The sequence below is a fragment of the Curcuma longa genome, chromosome 13 (genome assembly GCF_044706935.1).
Source record: "Curcuma longa cultivar G26 ecotype Majalengka, Jawa Barat chromosome 13, ITB_CL_G26_1.1, whole genome shotgun sequence".
NCBI lineage: Eukaryota > Viridiplantae > Streptophyta > Magnoliopsida > Zingiberales > Zingiberaceae > Curcuma > Curcuma longa.
Genome location: NC_133873.1, coordinates 7,910,420 through 7,934,110, shown reverse-complemented (window position 1 = coordinate 7,934,110; position 23,691 = coordinate 7,910,420). Strand labels below are relative to the sequence as shown.

Here is a 23,691-nt window from a genome sequence, read left to right as displayed (position 1 = left end):
ATTATAACAACTAATTAATGGCGGTTAGAATGTATAGTAACTATTAAATGATGTCTACAATAATATTATTGCGATAATTTTATCTATGATTTTGATAAATTTTAAAAAATATATCCAAGTTGAAAAAAAAATTGTATAAAATTGTTATATTTATAAATTTTTTAAACCCAGTTAAATTTATTATTTTGCATTTTATATGAGTATTAATTTTTTTATAAAAATACAATAACACACTTTTTTATTTTTTTTAAAAAATAATATTTTAGATAACAAAAATAGATTATACTTTCTTATTCACTTGGCTTGAGCATAATTGATTTAAATATTATCAAGTTCTCATTTTAAAATTTTTAAATGGTTTAAAATTTTTACATTTTAAATTTGATAATATATTTATTTTAAAAATATTTTTTATTTGTTTAATATGTTTATAAGAGTTTATTGATGAAATAGTTTATAAAAATTATTCATGAATATTATTCGTTATTCACGAATATTAATAAATTAAATAAATATATATATATATATTTAAATTTATTTATTTAATATGACAAATAATTTAAATTTAATCAGTTTATATGTATTAAATGAATATAAATAAATTTTTATTGAATCACACGGTTGGGCTAAATCTAAGAAAAGTCAAAACGCATTCGACCACAGTGGGCTCTAAAACCCTAGATCCCAAATTCCAAATTTACCCCTTATTTCATTCATAAAAAATCCAATAGTTAGCTAAAAGTTGAGGGTATTTTAGTATTTTAAGGCTCGCTCCGATAAAACCCTACCTGACCCCCACTCTGTTCCCCATTTCTAGTTCGAGCTGTCCCCAAAAAGGTGGACTTCCGACGTCGTCTCGGGTCGCCGGCGCTTCTGCTTCTCGCTGACGTCAATGGCGAAGCGTCAGATTCCTTTGCTCAACCGTGTTCTCGTGGAGAAGGCTGTCCCTCCCTCCAAGGCAGAGAAGATAGCTAAGGTGATCGTAGTTTAGCCTTGATTTTAATCGCCTTTTGATTTGGATGGTAAACTCTTGCTTGCGATTTGGCAACGTCGTGCGGTTGTTTGTGCCTGTTGTTCCTGATTCACTGTGTCAATGCTCCGTGGCTTGTGTCAACTGTTGGTAAATATCTTATCAGGGAAGATACCATGTAGTCGCGTTGGTATACCACTGTGAAATCGCTCCAAATGTGTTGGTTATTGATCCTCCGATATTGAAATTATGAATTTCATATCAAAGGTTGTAGTTTGGATGTTCCACTTGATTTTTGGATGGTGGGTTTGTTTATTTTCTGACTTTGATCCTACTGGCCGTATCGTGATCCTAACAACACTACATATGTGGAATCTGGAAGGAACATAAAACAGTATTCATTCAGGCTTGTCTTGTGTTAGTGTTATTTATAACTTTTTCTTTGACTGAAACATAGTTACCTGATTAGGTGACACTTTGACAGTATCCCATCCTACTCTTAGTTATCGATGTCTGCCCATTTGATATTTATCTAGATGATAATTCTTTTTGAACTATGTTTTCTTCTAAAGAATTTGAAAGGAACAAGGTAACATGAACCTCGAATTTGATTTGAAGAGGTACTATTATAGCCATTCAACAGTAAAGAGACATCAGCTAATTCAAATCAAAAACACAATATTCTGTCGGGTAAAACCAGAAACAGGTCCATCAGATTTGCATTGATAATCACGCTTTGAATTTGAGTTGATTATTTTATTATTATTTTTTTAAAAATTACATCAAACTGTAATCAGGTGGCTATGATTGAGTTCTACATTTACAATTTTCTCCACAACTAATGAGATACTGGTGGGAATCATTTAAGTAACATCTAGTTGTACTACTAGATTTGAATTACATTGTTGGGATATGACAATGTACTAGATATTTCTAGTAATATCTAGTACATACAATTGTAATACAGCTAATTCAAGTCACAATGTAATACACAATTTTCTTGGGGCTTTTGTGCATTACATTGTTGTACTATAGTCTTTTTCTGTAGTTGTACCATTTCTGTTATCTTTTGTTTTGGTATTTTTTATAGATTTTTTAGTGTTGTATATTTACATTGTTTTACAACTACATAGCTTTGACTTATTTTTAATCTTTTGTTTTGGTAATTTGTCTGGGTTTCATGCTCATGAAAGCTACAAAGTCTAATTTAATTAAGATGTCTGCATGCAACTTGTGCATGTAAATTTCTGTTTTGATTTTATTTAATTAACTAATTGTCAATCAGGTGACATTAATGTTGATTCTCCATAGGACTTGAAGAACTTATCTCATCCTCTTTTCTTAAGAATTTATTTCATGTTTTTTTAATTATTAATTTTCTCTGTGCTTTCGTCTACAGTGTGATTATGGAGTAGTAGTCGGTACTGAGGTATGTGATAAAAATGGAAATCCTAATCCTGTGAAGAACGGCTACTCTCTTCTTCTGCTGAAGCTGAGAGACAAAAGGTATGATATTTCTGTGACTCAGTTTCCAAAGTAAAGTAGAACAAATGTGAAGATGTCTAAATGTTGGTAAAGTAGTTTTTGTTTGTCAGTCAAGTTTAAAATTTGTAATGCTACCATACCACTACATGATCAAACTTGTGTCCCAATTTGAGGTAGAGTGTAAGTAGGGGTTGATGAGGATCTTAGTAGTTATTTTGAACAATTAAATGCCTTAATTCAGCTAAGATGTTTAACTAGATTTCACAGAATAAATAGACCATTTGAGCATCTACTTAAGTTGGTTTATTTGCTTTTCCTCAAGGAAATGAAATATCCTGAAAGGAATTGTTAAAGCATCCTAGCTACTGTACCCTGTAGATAACTAATAGTAATTGCCCATCTATGAAGTCAATATAAAGAATAAGGATTTTACAAACAAAACAAATCTAATGAAAGCATTATAAGAATCATACGGATCTCAGAATATAGTCGAAATAAGAATTTATTTTGATTCCTTATTAAATATCACTTTGACCATCACCAACATAATGGGGGGAGAATTATGCTGCTTTTCAAAATATTTGTTTGTTGTTTCTTCTTATGTTGTTGTAGTAGATGGCCCAATTGCTGCAATTTCCTTAACACAGAATATGTCTCTTCACATAAGTTTCCATTGTGCTGGTAATATTAACCATCAGCATGACTACCCTTAAATGGCTTCTACACGTATGGCCTTGGTAATCAATAGTGCGAACACATGCTACTTTGTAGAATTAGCCGGTGTCAACTTGGGGTCTTGTGGTAAGAAGCATTTCAAGGTGCTCACTTGAAGACCGACCTATTCACCTTGGTTGGATTGTGGGCATCTTGGGCTAAAATCAATTTCCAATCCACCTTGAGCAAAAAGTGTTCAACTCAGGCGAACTGAATCAAGCTTCAACTGGCATCGATCAAACTCAAAACTACTTGTATTCATTTGGCTATCATTGCCAAATTGAGGTCCAAGCCAACTTAATATAATTGTCAGACTTCAATTTGTTCGAACTTAAAAGAAACGCTTGGTCAAATTGCTAATCATTATCATCCTAGTTCTTTTTAAGTTGTCTTTTTTTGTCTTTGCTTGCTTAAGAATCTATCCTTCCTCCAAAATATGCATATTTTCAAGGATATATTTTTTCTAATATATTATCATCAAGTTTTGGAAGCATTCTCATTCGACGAGTTAAAAGCTATATTCATGATTTTTGCACTGAAGGTTAGAATAGAATTCTCATTTTTGCATTAATATTTCAGGAGCAACTGCATTGGTTTTCCTTGTAGTCCTACCTTGAGTACACATGTAGGATGTGGTAGCTTGAAGCATGGAGAGCGCCTTTACTCAGGAGGCTCTAATATAAGTAGCAGCTCAATTCAACTGAAGTCATATTCCTGTGGACCTATTTCTCTGAAACCTGTCCTTGGGAGTCGATATTTATCTTCTCAGGCTGGAGCGAATTCAGGTGATAGGGAAGACGATCTAGAAGATGGATTTTCTGACCTGGATTTACCACTGGAATCTGCTGATGCTGTGGATAATTCAGGCAAAGAAGACAATGAAGAGCTCATTTCCAAAGGGGAGTTATCCGAAGAATATGATGAATCTGCAGTTAGTTCACCTGACTTGGTAGATGTTGAAGCAAGTGAAGGTGGGGCAAAAAAGGAGCGGTCAAGGCTCTCGCATTCTCCAATTTTCGATATAATAATGGAAACTCCGAGGAATTCTTTAACAAGAGCACTTGATAAGTATGTTGAGGAAGGGAAACCTCTTGGGACAGATGAGATATCTCTTGCTATGTTTAATCTGAGGAAGAGACGTGCCTACCCAATGGCACTGCAGGTGATTGTATCTTACCCTAGTACTTACCTAAAGTTATGATGTTTCTAAAATTGATTTTGACCTCTGGTGTACTAATTGAAGATCAAACTTTTCTTTTTGGTATCATTTACTACCAAGTGGATTAGGGCTTTCCCTTTCGATTTGTCTGATTGTATGGTCAAACCATACAAACAACTTCTTTCTTAGATTTTGATCGGGACTTGCAATTAGTTTTTATAATATTTAGTTCTTTTTGTAAGTTTTATTCATCCTGGTACTTCATCATGATATACTATCCTAAACAGGGTCTTCACTTTGAGCAAAAGGCATTTACACTATTGTCTAATTTAAATGCATTGGACATGCTTGAGCAAAAGGCAAATTGCCCGCTGCGCTAGGACCGAATGTGGTCTGTATTGTGTTAAATGTTAATCCATTAAATGCATTGAAGTTGTAGTAGGGGCATAGCTGGTCTTCACTTTGAGGACCATTACATTTTGCACAATCAAATTTTGAATCAAATTATCCTCCATTTTTTAGGTTGTTCTTTGGAAGAAACGCATTGTAGGATTTGACTGTAGTGTATCGACAAGGATTGCTACATCTCTATGAGAATTTGGGTGTAGTGTTAAATATGTAAGAATTCGCATTGCAGAGTTCTACTGTAATGTCATGGTAAAAACCATTACATCTCCATGAGAACTCGAGTATAGTGTTAAATATGTAAGAGTTTTCACACCATAAGTTGGGTAAAAACAAATATTATAGAGAATTTAATTTTCTACGATTTGAAACATGGGCATAGGAATACTCACTGGTAAAGCAATGGAGCTAGTAGATGTGATGATTAGGGGAACAATTAATATTTTGTGTACAAGAGATAAAATGGGTAGAAAAGAAGGTAAAGATGAAAGAGAATTCAAATTTTAAATTATGATATATAGGAATGAGTAAAGCAAAAAATGGAGTAGGTATTGTTATCGATAGTTCGTTAAAGAATGAAGTAGTATGAGTAGTTAGAAAGACGGATAGAATTATAACTTTTAAGATAGTGGCGACAAAAGAAACTATTAATGTAATTATCTTATATGCACCTTAAGTAGTGTTAGATGAACATACCAAATCTAAATTTTGAGATAACCTAGATAAAGTATTATAAAATATTCTGTCGACCATAATAATTTTAATAAGAGGAGATCTGAATGAACATGTAGGAAGGAAAAATGAGGAATATGATATGGTGTATGAGGGTTATGAGTTTAGAACAAGAAATAAAGAGAAAACTATATTAAATTTTGCGATAACATATGATCTTATAGCTAATATGTTTTTTAAGAAAAGAAAAGAGTGCTTGGTCACGTTCATGAATAATAAATCGCAAATTGACTTTCTTATGATTAGGAACAAGGATAAAAAATTTTGTAAAAATTACAAGGTCATCATTGGAGAAAACTTAACTACATAGGTTAAATTGAAAATAGTAGCGAAGAGTATACTCGGTGAGTTAAAGGGATATGCACTACCAAATAAAGAATATTGGTGGTGGAATGAGAAAGTATTGGAGAAAGTGAAGGAAAAAATATTATTATATACTTGTAAGAACAAAGAAAACTTTAAAAAAATATATAGTAGTCAAGAAAAAGGATAAAAAAATAGTAAATTAAGCTAAAAATGAAACTTTTGAACACTTATATTGAAAATTAGATATAAAAGAAGAGAAAATTGATATTTATAGAATAGCTAAAGCGAGAGAGAGGAAGACAAGAAATCTTATCCCAAGAAGTAAATGATGAGGAAATAAACTAGTAGTAGAAGAAGTATTTTCATTAACATTTTAATAAAAGTTTAGGTGACCAACTTAACTTAGGTAATTTAAACAAATTAAATGAGTATAAAAATTTAAAATTTTATCGTTTTAAACTTCATAAATAGAACAAGCTTTAAATGAAATGCAAAATGGAAAAGTAGTTGGATTGGATGATATTCCGATAGAGGTAAGAAAGTGCTTAAGAAGGTAAGATATTAAATAACTTACAAAGGTATTTAACTTGATATTGAAAACGGAAAAAATATTTGATCAATGGAGGATAAGTATTCTAGTTCCCTTATATAAGAACAAAGGAGACGTACAAAATTATGCAAACAATAAGCATATTAAACTAATGAGTCATACCATGAAACTCTAGGAAAGATAAAAAAATATTAAGAAATGAAATCACGGTGATCGAAAATTAATTTGGATTCATGTTTAGAAGGTCGACAATAAAAGTTATGCATCTTCTTAAACAATCAATTAAAAAGTATTAAGAACAAAAGCAAGATCTACACATGGTATTCGTTGACTTAAAAAAAATTTATAATAGAGTCCTAAGTAAAGAAAAGACAAGTGTTAGCGTAATATATATTAAACTAATTAAGGATATGTATGAGGATGTAACGACAAGAGTGAAGATTGTAGACAGATTAACCGAAGTGTTTCCCATAAAGATATGGTTACATAAAGGATCAACTCTAAGTTCAGATCTTTTTATAATAATCATGGGCGAACTCATTGAACACATTCAAGACACAGTACCGTGGTGCATGGGATGCAAAATCGAAAAGTAGTTGGATCAGATGATATTCTGATAAAGATATGGAAGTGTCTAAGGAGATAACATATTGAATGATTTACAAAGTTATTTAACTTGATATTGAAAATGAAAAAAAGATCTAATCAATGAAGGGTAAGTACTCTAGTTCCTTTATATAAGAACAAAGGAGATGTACAAAGTTGTGCAAACTATAAGAATATTAAATTGATGAGTTATACCATAAAACTTTAGGAAAGATAGAAAAGATTAAGAAAGGAAACCACGATAATCGAAAATCAATTTAGATTCATGTCTAGAAGGTCGACAATAGAAGTTATACATCTTCTCAAGCAACTTGAACAAAAACAAGATCTACACATGATATTCGTCGACCTAGAAAAGATTATGATAGAGTCCAAGAGAAATTATATAGAGAATTTCAGAAAAAGAGAGATGTTAGCGTAGCATATATTAAACAAATTAAGGATATATATATGAGGATATAACGACAAGAGTGAAGATTTTAAGTGGATTAATTGAAGCATTTCCCATTAAGATAGGGTTACATCAAGGATCAACTCTAAGTCCATATCTTTTTACAATAATCATGAGCGAACTTATTGCACACATTCAAGATACGGTACCGTAGTGTATATTATTTGTAGATGATATTGTTTTGTTAGATGAAACTCGTAAAGAAGTAAATGTTAAATTCAAATCTTGACAGGACACACTGAAAGTGAAAGGTTTTAGATTCAGTAAAGTAAAGATAAAATATATAGAATTTAAGTTTAGCAATATTAGATGCAATGAGATAATTATTAAGATAGAAGATGACGAGTTGTCGAGAATTGAGAGCTTTAAGAGATAGAGAGATTAAGAGAAATATCTTACATAGAATACAAGTAAGATGATTGAAATGGAGGAGAACATCGAATGTTCTATATGATTGTAAAATACTTTTAAAATTTAAATGGAAGTTTTAATTTTCCATGTTATATAGAACTAAATGTTAGGTTATGACTCAAGCACATGAACAGAAGATAAGAATTGTAGAGATGAACTAATTTTCTATATTAAGATGGATGTATGGACATACGAGGATGGACTAAGAAATAAAAACATTAAAGAAACGGTCAAAGTTGCATCTATCGAAGGAAAACTCTGAGAGACACGTTTAAGATGGTACAGATATGTATTTAGACAACCAATAAATATTCCAGTTAGGCGATGTAAAATTAGGACAAATATGCATATCAAACGAGAAAGAAATAAAAAAAGACTTGATTAGCAACAATAAAATAAAATAAAATTTATTTAAATATAAATGATGATATAGCAAGGAAATAGAACTTAATGACTTAGAAGGATCCATACAGCCTACCCTACCTAGTGAGATAAGGTCTTGGTTGTTGTTTTTCTATAACGACTCTTATTTGATTGATGTCTATTTATTCCTGCACTTTTTCATTGGTAGCTCGATATTTATAGTTCTTTAGACTATTGGTTTTTTATATGAAATGAAAATGTTTTCGAGTTTTTAATCATCTAAAACTCTGGCTTCTTTTTTTTTTTTTGTTGACATGCAGTTTGTTGAATGGCTAGAAGCTAGTAAGAAAATTGAATTCTCCCAGAGGCACTACGTTTCTCATTTGGATTTGATCGCCAAGGTTAATGGCCTACAAAAGGCTGAAAAGTACTTCGATAAAATCCCAGAATCGTTCAGGAATGAGGTTGTTTACGGAACTTTGTTGGCTAATTGTGTTACTGCTGTTGACGTCAAGAAAGCAGAAGAAGTGTTCAACAAAATCAGAGATCTCGGTCTTCCAATCACACCTTTTGTTTGTGACCAGTTGTTGCTGCTCTACAAACGGGAAAACTGGAAAAAGATTGCAGATGTACTCTTGTTGATGGAAAAGGAAAATATAAAACCTACGCTCTTCACTTATAAGATTCTAGTCGATGTCAAGGGCCGTGCCCGCGACATATCAGGTATGGAGCAAATTGTGGAGACAATGAAATCTGAAGGTGTGGAACCTGATTTGCTGATCAAGTCCTCAGTTGCAAGAGTTTACATATTCGCTGGTTTGAAGGACCAAGCGGAAGCAACATTGAAAGAGATCGAAGGCGATGACATCCAGGAGAATCGATACGTTTGCAGAGTTCTTCTCCCTCTGTATGCTGCCTTGGGCAAAGCAGATGACGTCGCGAGAATATGGAAAGTGTGCCATACAGAACCTTATCTTGGTGAGTGCCTAGCTGCAATAGTGGCTTGGGGTAAGCTTGGGCAAATCGAAAAGGCGGAGGAAGTCTTCGAGAAGATGGTCAAGACTTGGAAATTGCCTTCGAAGTACTACGGCGTCATGTTAAAGGTTTATGCAAACAACAAGTTGTTGGCCAAAGGAAAGGAACTGGTAAATCGGATGTCTGAGAGTGGCTGCCGAATCGATCCTTTGACTTGGGATGCACTAGTGAAACTCTTCGTCAATGCCGGGGAGGTGGAGAAAGCAGACTCGGTATTGCACGAGGCTATTCAGCAAAGCAAGCCTAGACCTCACTACGGCTCTTTTATAGTTGTGATGAATCAATATGCTCAAAGGGGCGATATCCATAATGCCGAAAAGATTTTCTACATGCTGAAGCAGATCGGCTATGACCCTAGATTCAAGCAATACCAGTCTCTGCTCCAGACCTATGTCAATGCAAAGACACCTGCCTATGGCTTCTTGGAACGGATGAAAGCCGACAACATGTTCCCTAACAAGGCTATGGCCGCGCAACTGGAGGCTAACGATGCATTCAAGAAGAGTCTGATCTCGAAGTTGCTTGATTGAAGGTAGATCACAATCGATTTTCCGGTAAATTGTTGATGCAATCTATCATGTATTCTTGCACATGAGCATTGCATATCGAATTGATCTCGGCAGTAGTATTTTGTTTATGCATATCGAATTGCATAGCAACAAGGCCTGTTGCCCTCTTAAGAGAACTCTGGCTGAAGGCTGTAGTGGTTGTTTAAATGCATGAAAATAGAAGAATGTTGCGTTTGTTCTTCATTGTTGGATGCATTTGTTCTATTGAATTTTAGGTATATTTCACAATTGATGTTTTGTATCGATATATTAAAAATTAAAGTTCTTACTAAATTTATTGAAGTATACAACAACAAAGAGAATAGTCATATCGTTAAAAGAGCACTTTGTTGCTTCAGTTTGAAAGTGGAGTGTCCTCAAATATAATTATTATTCGCTAATTGATTAAAGGGCGTATTTAAAGTTACATAATTTTGAATGGGCATAGTTTGATTTTATCCTCTCGTTAAGAGCTGATCCGTTCTTTTTTTTCTAAAGCATTCGAGTCACAATTTGAAAAAAGATATTTCTTTGGCTGGATGTATATAATCTTAATTTCTCCAGTCATGAAAAGTAAATCTCTTCGTTCTCTATCAGCTCGCTGAAAGTAATTTTCTAGTAGTCAAAACCTATTATAGGTGTATCAACTTGTTGAAAGTAAGTTAGGATTTTTGTCGAAACTCACAACAACAACAACAACAACAACCAAGCCTTATCCCACTAAGTGGGGTCGGCTATATGGATCCTTTTACGCCATTGAACTCTATCTCCTATTATATCATCATTTATATTTAAATAAATTTTATCTTGTTTTATTGTTGCTAACCAAGTCTTTTTTGGTCTACCTCGCCCTCGTTTGATATGCGTATTTGTTATAGTTTCACACCGCCTAACTGGAGCATTTATCGGTCGTCTAAGTACATGTCCGTACCACCTTAAACGTGTCTCACGGAGTTTTCCCTCAATAGATGCAACTCCAACTTTCTCTCTAATGCTCTCATTTCTTATTCTGTCCATCTTCGTATGTCCACACATCCATCTTAACATCCTCATCTCCGCAACTCTCATCTTTTGCTCATGTGCTCGAGTCATAGCCCAACATTCAGCGCCATATAACATGGCAGGTCTAATTGCCGTTTTATAGAACTTTCCTTTAAGTTTTAGAGGCACTTTACGATCACATAAAACACCTGATGCTCTCCTCCACTTCAACCATCCTGTTTGTATTCTATGTAAGACATCTCTCTCAATCCCTCCATCGGCTTGCAAAAATGATCCTAAATATTTAAAACTCTCAGTTTCAGACAACTCATCATCTCCTATTTTAATATTTGTCTCACTACGTTCAATATTGCTAAACTTAAATTCCATATATTCTGTCTTTACTCTACTAAGCCTAAAACCTTTCTCTTCTAGTATTTCTCGCCAAGATTCTAATTTAGCATTTACTCCCTCACGTGTCTCATCTACCAATACAATATCATCTGCAAACAACATGCACCATGGTACGGTATCTTGAATATGTCCAGTAAGTTCATCCATGATTAGTGTAAAAAGATAAGGACTTAGAGCTGACCCTTGATGTAACCCTATCTTTATTGAAAATGCTTCCGTTAATCCGCCTGAAGTCTTCACTCTAGTCGTTACTTCCTCATACATATCCTTAATTAGGTCAATATATACTACGCTAACACCCCTCTTTTCTAGAAACTCACTTGCTAATAAAAATTCTCTTTCCCTTTCAAGTTTAGGATTTAGTTTGGTCTTCTCATTATGTGTCCTGTTGTTGCTGATCATCTCCCTCCTCTCTTATCTTGGATCGCTACCATAGTTTGTCCCGGGGCAATGGTGCAACGGTAAGACATCCGGATTGTGATCCAGGGACCCACAGTTTGATCCCCAGCTACGACGTATTTGCAAAAAATTTTCTTCCAAATGGAGAACGCAATCAAAGGATGCTGGGCATCTGGATTGACCGCCGTATGCACTTTTCGATTTACCCTGGTGGTCGGTGGGAAACTTCCGTGGGACTAGGCCGGCCACCCTCAGGGATTGAGTCCACAAGACTGACTGAGATTTATCATTTTTTGGATCGCTACCATAGTTTGCAAGAATTTTCTTCCAAATGGGGAACGCAATCAAAGGATGTTGGGCATCTGGATTGGCCGCCGTATGCACTTCCCGATTTACCCTGGTGGTCAGTGGGAAATTTCTGTGGGACCGGACCGGTCATTCCCAGGGATTGAGTTCATGAGACTGACTGAGATTTATCATTTTTTTGAGTCGCTACCATAGTCTTGTAAATTATACCTGTGTTGCAGAATGATGCAAGAACACGATTATCTCCAAAGCTGGTAGTCCCCATCTCTTACATATTTTTAGATTTTATCTTTCGCATGTTAGTCTACATCCATTTGATTTTGTATCGATCTGCATTGTTCGTTCCTAACAACCATACTGCTTTATTGAAGTTTGTAAATCTATTGATAAGTTTTTATCAAAATTTGTTGGTGGACATAGAGTTTTATCAATTTTAAAATTTTGTAATCATACTTTGTGCATCTTCAAATTTATTGGATTGTGAGAATTTTGATTTTTCGTTTTATTAATTTTTATTTTTCAAAATCATAAGCATTAGTTGATGTTAGAACTCTAATAGATCAGTATTTTAGGTCACTTTAATAGTATTTTTTAATGGTTTATGAAATAAAAGAAAGCAACATGGTTATGTTCGTTTACATGATAAACGAAAGCGATCATTAAACAATCCATTTTTGCTATTTTTTTTGAACAAATAAGATATTCAGTAAATTCAAAGTTTGATGAATATATTTCAATTAAATTCAACATCTCAAACTTTTAGATTTTCAAATAAAACCTCCTTCTTGCTCATTTTTTAAAAAAAATCAATTAATCAAGAATTGAGGAGTTTCATAAAATATATTCCTAAAGATAGAATTGTTAATTTGGATTAAACCCATCAGGTTGGTCCGCTCCGTCAAATAATTTAAGTAAATTGGATTAAAATTTTATCAACTCATTTAAAAATAGATTTAAACAGGTCAATCCACATGGATTGTAGGTCCAAATGGATTGTCTCATGGGTTGAGAAGGAGCTCGACAGTCGGCACATGGCATGAGTCTATTTTTCTCCCCCTTTTCTGCAAGCTGACGTACGTAACTCTCTCTCTCTCTCTTGTTAAGAGTCTTAGAGAGAACCATAATGGTAGCGACATGAGATCTGAGCACCTACGGGAGTTGGAGCTAATGGCAAGAACAATGGTTGGGCAGTGAACCAAGTGATGTCGAATGTTGAATGCCTGACAAGGAGTTGGAGCTCAAGTCAAACACTTGGATGGCACCGAGGAAGTTGAGGGCATGGGGGATGCAACCTAGAGTTATCATGTGGACCGACCTATGGTTTGATTTGTTTAACTTTCAACTTAATTCGGGCCGGATTGGATTGAGGAATTTCTAATCTGTCAAGACTGCAGGCTGACCCCCTAGTCCGCCCCACTCTACCCTGTCCCACCATGAGTCAACCTGTTTGATAGCTCTACCCATAGAGTTGAAGTAGTTAATGATGTTCTAGTATTTTATAAATTATGTATTTGGTATATATTTATTTGTGTGTTATTTTTTTCTGGTACATATTGTTGGATCAAGATAGACGAGACAGAGGGAGTGGGTGAATCTCATATTTTAAAATTTTTTCTTTTAAAGACTTTCGAAATCAAATAATGCAATGGAAAATAAAAAGAAGGCACACAAGTATTTTACTTGGTTCACAATTCTCATTGGATTGCTACTCTAAGGTCCGTAATCCAACACTGGACTACCTCGGTGGGTAAATCACTAAAATCCTCCTTTCGAATAACTTTTAGAAAGGAGGGCACGATTATAATATATAGAAGATTGTTACACTTAACAATTCTCTTAATAAGAAAAATACAATAAGTAAGATTATATCGACAACGAGAGATATGCTTGGATGGTGACACGAGCACAGAGATCAAGAGTTGAAAGCTTAAGAAAGATACTAAACCTTGAAACTCATGCCTTCTTTTATAGGTCTACTCTGGTTGCTTGGACTACCTTCCAGGTAACTCCAATTTAGTGTGTCGATTTAGAAATTCTGCTTGCTAATTTGAAAAATCAACCCTTCCGGTCACCTACATTCACTTACGGACACCTAGACATCCGGTGTCCTGGTTTTCTTCTTGAAACCCCCAGCGCAACTTTATTAGTTCTGACTTGACAAAATTGCTATCTGGGTGCCTGAAAACGAACAGGTTGCCTAGACCTCCAATCGCTTGGAATTTATCTGATTGCCTAGATTCCTGCAAAATCGAGTTAGCTCACAAACAATATAATATCATTTGGCAATCATCCAATTGTCTGATATCGACTTTAGAAACCTCTATTGGTTTCTTCAGTCGGATCAATGCCTAAGATTGTCCTAACTGGGACACGCCCTCACTGTCTTCCACTGATTTACCTCTTCTTGCCAAATATTAGGTCAGAATGAATTTAGTATCTGATCGACCCAATCCACTAAGGTCTCTCCTACATTGTAGATTTACTACTTACTTTGTTATATTTTGGTACTTGCCAAATATTAGGTCCAACTAACCTATTTAGACTTTTTCTATTTAGTATCTGATCGACCCAATCCACTAAGACTTTCTTGCAACACCGAATTAGTATAATAACGATAATAGTAATGTAAAACAGTATTACCTACATTGTACTTTGGTACACCAAAATCTATTTATTTCGATTACACTTGCTTGAAGTTTACTTCTTAAGACTTCGCTCTACCTAAGGGCTACTCTCTTAGGATTTTCCTCTTGCTTGTAGTTCACTACTCTAAGACTTCTCACTAGATTCACTCCCTTAGGATTTTTTTCTCTTGCTTGGAGTTCATTCCTCTAAAACGTCTCACTACCTAAGGTAATAAATCAACGGATTAGCGATTGTGATCGTTTCTCTGCTTTTATTTCTGCTTCCGCTAATGAACTCGTAGGAAAGTTCAGAAAAATTTGTTATTTACCCCATCTAGTTCACGCATCGGTCCCAACGGAAACCTCCATTGGTTTCTTCAGTCAGATCAATGCCTAAGATTGTCTTAACTGGGGCACGTCCTCACTGTCTTCTAGAATGAAAGGTCTCTCCAAGATTTACCTTACTTGCCAAATATTAGGTCCAACTAACCTATTTAGACTTTTTCTATTTAGTATCTGATCGACCCAATCCACTAAGACTTTCTTGCAACACCGAATTAGTATAATAACAATAATAGTAATGTAAAAAACAGTGTTACCTACATTGTACTTTAGTACACCAAAATCTATTTATTTCGATCACACTTGCTTGAAGTTTACTTCTTAAGACTTCTCTCTACCTAAGGGTTACTCTCTTCGGATTTTCCTCTTGCTTGGAGTTCACTACTCCAAGACTTCTCATTAAGGTTCACTCTCGTAGGATTTTTTTTCTCTTACTTGGAGTTCATTCCTCTAAAACGTCTCATTACCTAAGGTTCACTTCTTTAGAATTTACTCTTCCAAGACTTCTCACTACCTAATATTCACTCTCTTAAGGATTGAGAACTTTGTTTACCACGATGATTCTCTACATTCATTAGAGACATTAATTTCAACAAAAAGGTGGAATTTACCACCCCAGCGGTCTCACATGGTGGGCTCCACAACTATTTGTAAGGAGGTAAATTGAGAAGATGTAGTTGCCACGACGGAGAAGAGCATTGCCTCGGCTTCGCTGAGATTCGACCCTTGTCATCAAAACATTACATACTATAGAAGCAAGATACCCTAGTAATTGTGAATATTGTAACTGTATTGCTCATCAAAATCGAATCAAGGAACTAACAATGGAGAATATCCAACTAAATGAAATGATGAAACAATTATTTAAAATCATAGAAAATAGAGATATCTAGTTTGAATCAAATGACCTGTAATAGATCCTCATCCTGAACCAGTTGCTTCTAGAATCAGAACTAGAGGGAGGAAGTTACTATGATTACAAGGATACTCCTATTGATCGTTCTATGTGGCTCAAGCTGGTAGACAAATAGAAGTGGAGTTAGATAAATCTACAAGTCTTCTGTGAACATGATAGGAGAAAGAGTAGAATTGGTTGAGCTGCCATATAATAATATAGAAATAATATATAAAAATAAAAATAAAAGTTAATTTGGACCATTGATGTAGATTTTTTGCAAGAACAAAAAGATATTATCTCAAATTTTGAATTCTGAACAAAGAGGTCGATAATGAATCATTAAATTTTAATAAAATGAGATTGAGAGTCATTGGTGTAAGTCCGTATTTTGATCGCTGTTTATGGGTGTTTTATTGTTGTGTTTGCTCATTGAATCTGGTTGGGTAAGGTATAAAGACACTCCCGGTATTTGGACCAAAGAACAGGTGGAAGCTTGGACGCCCATTGTGGATGCAGTTCATGAAAAGGGTGGCATCTTCTTTTGCCAGATTTGGCACGTCGGAAGGGTTTCCAACACTGGTACTTGTCTCAAACCTCTGCCTTTCTCCTTTCTCTTGGCTAAATTATGTTTTGTTTAGGTGTAAGTCCTGATTGTAAGTTTGGAACCACTCTAGTTTTGTGTTGGTTCTCAAGAGAACACCCTCTAGATGTATGAAAGAATGTTAGTCGATATAGTTGGCTTGCCTAAGCTAAAATTAATTCCTTTTTTCCCCTTCTATCTATATTGTATTGCATCATTATGGTTAATCGACCAAATTTGTTTACATCCTACACATGCTGAGGTAGGTATCTCTACCCATTCTGCTCAGGATTACTTGTTGTGACTGGATTACTGCCAGTGTCACCCATATAGGGGGATGTTCAGCATTGATTCATATATCGCTATGCTCCTCTTGCAGATTTTCAGCCCAATGGCCAAGCTCCAATAAGTCCTCAACTACCAGCCAACGGCTTTGGTGAAGTGAATTTTTCTGTTCCACGGAGATTGGAGACAGAAGAAATTCCTTTGGCTGTCAATGATTTTAGACTTGCTGCTAGAAATGCCATTGAAGCCGGTAAGACTACCTACTTTTTTATATATGTCTTCATTTTATTATTCCAGATTTGCACCTTTCCATCCATACTAACACAATTATCAAATATCTTGGAGCCACAAGCTGCTCTCTAAGAGTTTCATATATCTTCTTTTTTGCCAAGTTTGATCTTTCAATATGTAAGACATAAGGATTACATGGTTCATCTTATTGGTTCATGGTTCGTGGATCAATTAAGCTTAGTGAGCCTCAGACTAGAGCAAAGTATTTTTTGATTGTCATGAGGTAAAGATACCACATTTAAAGATAGATGATAGTCGTGGTGTGGTGTACGGGGAACAAAAGTTATCTGTTTAAGTAAAAAATATTTTAAAAATTAGCAATGAGTGGTGAAAAGATATAAAGGATATATAAAAAAAAAGTTTAAAAGTCAGAAGTCTCATAAGAATAGCAATTTTCAAAGTATATGACAAGTTCGGATTAAGGATGAGGAAAGGGTATTTATCATCAAATTACTAAGGAAAATATAGAGATTTTGATAAATATTAGATTACAAAAGCTACAAACCAAAAGATTTTCTTGATTATAATGAAATTTAGGAATTATAAAAGAATATTTTATAAACCAATTAATTAGAACTCTTTACAGAATCTACTTGTAGGATTGAAAATTAAGAAAATCTTATAAATTATAAACTTTGTTTGTAAGATAGACTAGGATAAGATATGTGAAAAAGTGTTGGCCTAATGGTATTTTTGTTGATGTTTTGAAGAATTTAGGAAATAAATATATATTTTTTCTTAACTAAGTTATTTTACAAAATTATAAAGCGAAGATAATGTAGTTAGGGTTTTTTTTAAAGGTTGTTTAGATTTCTTTAGGAGGATATTTAGACTTGCACTAGTCACCTTCATTGCTTGAGATGCTTAAAAACCAACCAACAAGTCCCAAGTTGGCTCGATTGAAGGCTTTGCATGCCCATGCCCTATAAACAAATTTAGCTAATGCAATTTAAAATGATTTAAAAGATTGAATATTGCTACTGTATAGCTTTGACTAGAGTCTAATAAAAGGATAAAATCCATGCAATCAATCTAAATATTTGGGACTTGATGTTGATAGTGTCCAATTCATGAAATAATCTTGCATATCTATCCCTTTTGCTTAAAAGGAAATTATATTAGATTAACCAAACTGCATAACTCTGAAACAAAATTTATAACTATACATCATTTTAGCGTAGGGCTTATTTTATTTGGAAAGTTCTGCCCTTGGCAATTTTACATCTTAATTCCTGAAAATTGATTTTCTAGTTTGAATCAGAATCAAGCACAATTTATGGGACTCTGTTTGTTTTTTTCCAAAATAAGCTTTGTTTACTTGGACGTGTTACTTTGCCGCATAGGTTTTGATGGAGTTGAGATTCATGGAGCACATGGCTATTTAATTGATCAATTCATGAAAGACCAAGTGAATGATCGCACAGACCAATATGGTGGAAGCCTAGAGAATCGTTGCCGCTTCGCTTTAGAAGTAGTTGAAGCTGTTGTTGATGAAATTGGAGCTGACAGAGTTGGAATAAGACTTTCTCCTTTTGCTAACTATTCAGAAGCTAGAGATTCCAATCCTAAAGCTCTCGGATTGTACATGGTTAATGCTCTCAACAAATATGGGATCGCATACTGTCATATGCTGGAGCCTAGGATGACAGTAGGGGAAAATTTGGAAGCCCCTAAGAGTCTTCTTCCAATTAGGAAAGCATTCAACGGAACTTTTATTGTCGTTGGGGGTTATGATAGAGAAGAAGGCAACAATGTCATCTCAAGCAGTTGTTGGGATGTATACCAGAATCCTAGCTATGTAAATAAACATTCTGAAATAAGAATCATATTTAGTCAAAATTTGCATTTAATGCAAGTGTCCATTTAATCTATATTGTAGATAAACATGGTGTGCGGAGACACACACAGAAGACCGTGTTATCAGTTCCTTATAGATTATAAACAGTATTCACAACCAAGATGAATTGGACAAACCATTGGATTGGTTGTAGTGTAATTTGGTCTTAGTCTGTCTTGACTATAGAATTACACTAGTACACTCAGTGTGTATTGAGCAGGACCATCTGAGGATTGTTCGATTTATATTGACTATATAATCGAACTAAACCTCTGTTGCTATGAATGTACATGCTCTTAATCCCTATATAATAACAAGCACATGTACTTAATATATACTTACTTGATTCATCAAAGGGTCAGATTTAGAGCGATAGATTAAAAGACCCGATGAGTTGGGAAATAGTATTATGTATATGGTGTATTATTGATTATAGAAGGAAACTGTGTCCTATAATCTAGGCTGATGACGTCCCCTTGAGGAGCTCATAAAGGATTATCATGTAAACCCTGTAGGTGGACTCAGATCCGCATGATAACAAAGGATGAGTGGTACTATTCTCGGAAACATAAGTTAATTAAATTCGAGTTGTCAGTAACTCATTTAATTAACGGGCATACGATATCTTAAACTCAGAGAGATTAATGTACTTATAGTAAAAAGGAGCCCATACTATAATATGAGATTGGTGCGGTAGTGCAATAATAACTCTCTAGTGGAATGAGTTATTATTGATGGGCTTGAATTTGGGTGTTCAGGGAGAACATAGGAAGCCCAAGTCCATCAGGAGGCCAAAATCAATTTCTCCTCTAGGTCCCTACTGTAGCCTCTGGATAAAACCTCGTATCCACTTAAGAAAATTATATGAAATTTCAGATAGGAAATTTTAAGAATTTCTGAAATTATTTTTCCGAAGAAAAATTTTGTTAAGAAATTTTGATTAAAATTTTTGTTACGAAATTATTAATTTTCTTTCGCAGAGAAAATTAATTATGATTTTTCTAATCAAATCTAGATGAGATTTGATTTGATTAGAATCAAATCTGAATGAGATTTGATTAGAAATCAAATCTGGATAATTAGATTTGATTTGATTAGAATCAAATCTGAATGAGATTTGATTTGATTAGAATCAAATCTGGATGAGATTTGATTTGATTAGAATCATAATTTTATCTCTTCCGCAGACAAAATTGGTTATGAATTTTCTAATCAAATCTGGAAAAGAAGATTTGATTTGATTATAATTATACCAAGTTTATGATTTAAATCATACCATATTTATGATACAAATCATACCAAGTTTGTGAGATGACTAGGCTATAAAAGAGGAGGCTTGCAACGGGTTTTAGAGACACACGAAGTTAATAGCTTTAGGTGGCCGAGACTCTCTCGGCAGCCAATCCCTTCTTCCTCTTCTCTTTTCTCCAGACAAAAGAGAAGGAAGGAAAGTTTAGCTAGCCATCGGTGAGGAGAATTCTGGTGGAATAATTCTCGAAGGATCGTTGTCCACACAACGTTCGAGAAGAGGAGAGGAATACAGCAGAAGATCAAGAGGTCTTCGGGTACAAACTTCATCCACATCCTTCGCAATAGTTCGAAGAAAAGTATAATTTAATGTTTCCGCATAAGTTAAATTATCCCTTTTATATTGGATCCTGTAAACCAAACACAAGAGCCCAATGATCTAAATGCGTCGATCAAACGAATTAAGTTTAATCAACTATGAGGGCAACTTGAGATCGTTTCCGAGAAAATTTTTGTTCTGCAAGAATCTATCAGAACGATTTTTCAAGACTTTCCCATCAGCAGTTACGCAGATCTGGTGGCTTATGGACGCATTTTCTTGGCCAACCCAGACCTTCCTCGGTGATTCGAGTTGAATGCTCCACTTAATAAGTATAACTGGGAAACTTTCTACACTTGTGATCTAGTTGTTGGCTATACAGACTATCCATTCCTTCAGTTTGATTCATAAACTAGCAAGTTCTGAGTTATGATAGTTCATTTACGATAATTTCATTAAAGATACAACTCTATATTCTACTCTTCTGTGGGATAGGAATGTGTTTACTTAACCTTCAATAAATATTTCTATTTTGTTAAGAATAAGTTACAAAGCAGATTTATAGTCAATGATTTCGATGTTCTAAGGGAATGCCCCAATATGCTGTATGTAAAACAATATGAATTCATAAACTTTCACATTATTATATTGGACTTGAACTTTTAAGGTTGGCAATAGTGGAATTTTACAAGTGTTATCTATATCTTTCTTCCCCTTTTGTTTGTCTTTAGGCAGGATAGGAAAGGAGAGAAGACGAAATTGTCTTGTACGAGGATTTGAACCTATCTCTTTTCTTTTTTCATTTACGATTTCATTACTATCATTCTCCTCCTCCGAGACTAACTTAGGCATTGGAGGAGTTTTGTCGACAACTTTGATGCCCTTTGACATATGTTATTTCATGTAAGTTCATCTTCATCATAAAGTATTTTTATATCAAAATCTCTTCACTAACTTAGTTAAATCTATTTAAATTTGAATAAAATCGTTCCAACTTAATCACTATTGTAGTAGTTATGATATATAACTGTTAGGGTGCGTTTGGTTGTGGGTAATCTGTGATTACCTTGGTTATCCATCTAAAGTTATCAATAAAAACCTTGTTTGGTTTAGGTAATCGGCGATTCCCAAGTAATGTTTCATGCCCGACACGTCAGCATACGTTAGCAAAAGAGGGCATCCAATCCGGAATTAGAAAACCAAGGAAAACTTTGGTTTTTCTGGATTCCGGGATTAAGGTAATTTTCTTTACAAAATTACCCCTCGAACTGTCCGCTTACCCTCCGCAAGCGCTCCCGTCCTCGATCGCGTGAAACCCTCCTCTCCCGTCCCCGATCGCAAGCGAAACTCTCTCCCATCCCCGATCACGAGCGAAGCCCTCTTATAAATACATAGCTCGCCTGACCTCCGCTTCTGCAAACTGGCACAAACCTGCCCCCCACAACCCTCCCTTGTGCTCCACCCTCGAGGAAGCCTAATCCTTGCGCTCGCTTCCATTCCCTACGCATTCTTCCTCTTCTTTTTCCGTTGTTGCGTTCTTCAATTCTCTCCCTCGATCCCCAGTGCGGATGGCGTTATCCCAGATTGCTTCACGATTCAGTTTCTCAGCCAACTGCGATCTATTTTGGACAAAGTATTCCAGGCTTCCAGTTGGTATGGGAGGAAGACGTGCTCTTTTTAGGCATTCGGTGAGCTTGAGGTCGAGGGTTTCTGCTGATTCGAGGAGGATAGAGTCTTTGGTGAGCAATGCCAGTGTGTGGGGCCGCTGCCGAGGTGGGGACCGTGGTCATCGAGGGGTCAGAGTTGGCTCCCATTCATGTACTCGCTGGCAGACCTTTGTCGCTTGGTGCCACGGCTTGCGATGGAGGTGTCAATTTTGCTATTTATTCTAGCTGCGCAACGGCGGCAGTATTGTGCCTTTTCACGATCTCCGATCTGAAAACTGTAAGCTCTGTCTCTATGCTTTGATGTTCTGCTCATCTTATATTCGTTGATATGTCTCAGTTTAACTTCCTGATTTATTTAGGCAGTGATAAGCAGAGAAGAATATGGAAGAGGTAGACTCGACCACGGGCCGAGTCCAGCCCGGACCCGGCCCGGTTACGGTTCAAGCCATTTGAAACCGGTGAACCGCAGGTTAACCGTCGGTTTGGATTTTTTTTAATTTTATGTTTTTTTTTTCAATGGCTAAGATCGTTTGATCGTTTTTTATCAATGGTTATGATTTAGTATCTGTTTAATATATTTGTATATATTATCAATACATTTTTATATAAAATATATTTATTTTTAATTAAATTATAATTTAACACATCGTGGATCGAACCAAGATATCTTAGGACACAAGCGCATGTACTCACCACTATTCTACAACATCTTTTATTTATAAAATTAATATAATTATATATATACTATATTTATATTTATTTAATTCAATTTTAATACGCCGTTGATGGGGAATAATTTTCACCGGTCAAAGACGTAGACACTCACCACTGTACCCAATGACTTTTATACATAATTTCAATACGATATTATATATAATATAGTTATATATTTATTTCAAATATATTATAATACGCGTGGGGATCGAATCCGAGAGTTCCGCATGAGAAATGGATACAGAGACCACTATACTACAACATCTTTAGTAAACTTATTCAATAAATTTATTTATATATTTATTTTAAAATTATATTTACATGACGTTAGTGAGGATCGAACCAGAGTCTCCCACGTGAGAAAAAGGAATACGCACCACTAAACTACATCGATTTTTCTCGCTTTTTTCAATATTTCTTTTATATATATTTTAAATTTTTAATATAATAATCTCGAACCGTCGCGAACCGTGAATCGAACCGTGAACCGGCGGTTCCGAACCAACCGGCGGTTCCGAACCGTGAACCGTAACCGTCTTGGGTTGTTAAGGTTAAGGGTCGACCTGCCATAAACCGTCGAACCGGCGGTTCCGAACCGTCGAACCGGCAGTTCAGAACCGTCGGACTGGCGGTTCCGAACCGATTCTGAACCGTGGTCGGGTCTACCTGTAGGTGATTGTTGGCCCCAGATGACAGGAATGATACCAGTTTTGAAGAAAGAGGTACGTGTAAATGTAAACTAGTAAAGTTTCATTTCAAACATAAAAACATAGGCAAATTGATGTCTCCAGCATAATGCAACTTCTGGATGAAGCCTCTCCATTGAGGTAGAGGTTTCATAGCAAAAACAACATATAATTTTTCATGAAGAATGAAGGCTTCCTTGGTAGCATGTTCACAAGATTGTTCCACTGAGAACTAGGAGGTTGTACATTTCAATAAACCATCTTCTAAGAACTAGGAGGTTGTACATTTAAATTGTCTAGCCTGTTCTCTTGATAGCCATTTGATTGTTACGAATTAGGCAAGCCTGCATGATCAAGTCATATCA

The 23,691-nt window shown here is 35.1% G+C and overlaps 1 protein-coding gene and 1 pseudogene across 1 annotated transcript; both read left to right on the top strand.

Moving 5' to 3' along the window:
* The first annotated feature begins 837 nt into the window (after nt 1-837).
* Nucleotides 838-9,937, top strand: LOC141844187 (pentatricopeptide repeat-containing protein At1g80270, mitochondrial-like). Its single transcript, XM_074732218.1, has 4 exons — nt 838-976; nt 2,370-2,476; nt 3,749-4,331; nt 8,473-9,937. Exons 1-4 carry the CDS (start codon nt 893-895, stop codon nt 9,715-9,717), a joined length of 2,019 nt encoding a protein of 672 aa, XP_074588319.1. The 5' UTR covers nt 838-892; the 3' UTR covers nt 9,718-9,937.
* Nucleotides 9,938-16,100: 6,163 nt separating this feature from the next.
* LOC141843981 (putative 12-oxophytodienoate reductase 11) lies at nt 16,101-20,891 on the top strand (annotated as a pseudogene).
* Nucleotides 20,892-23,691: the final 2,800 nt, after the last annotated feature.

Bases quoted from the DNA above. Each gene is read 5' to 3' on its own strand.
- LOC141844187 (XM_074732218.1), top strand. From the start codon at position 893: ATGGCGAAGCGTCAGATTCCTTTGCTCAACCGTGTTCTCGTGGAGAAG. The intron at 977-2,369 runs GTGATCGTAGTT...TTTCGTCTACAG, and splicing joins AGGCAGAGAAGATAGCTAAG to TGTGATTATGGAGTAGTAGT. The intron at 4,332-8,472 runs GTGATTGTATCT...GTTGACATGCAG, and splicing joins CCTACCCAATGGCACTGCAG to TTTGTTGAATGGCTAGAAGC.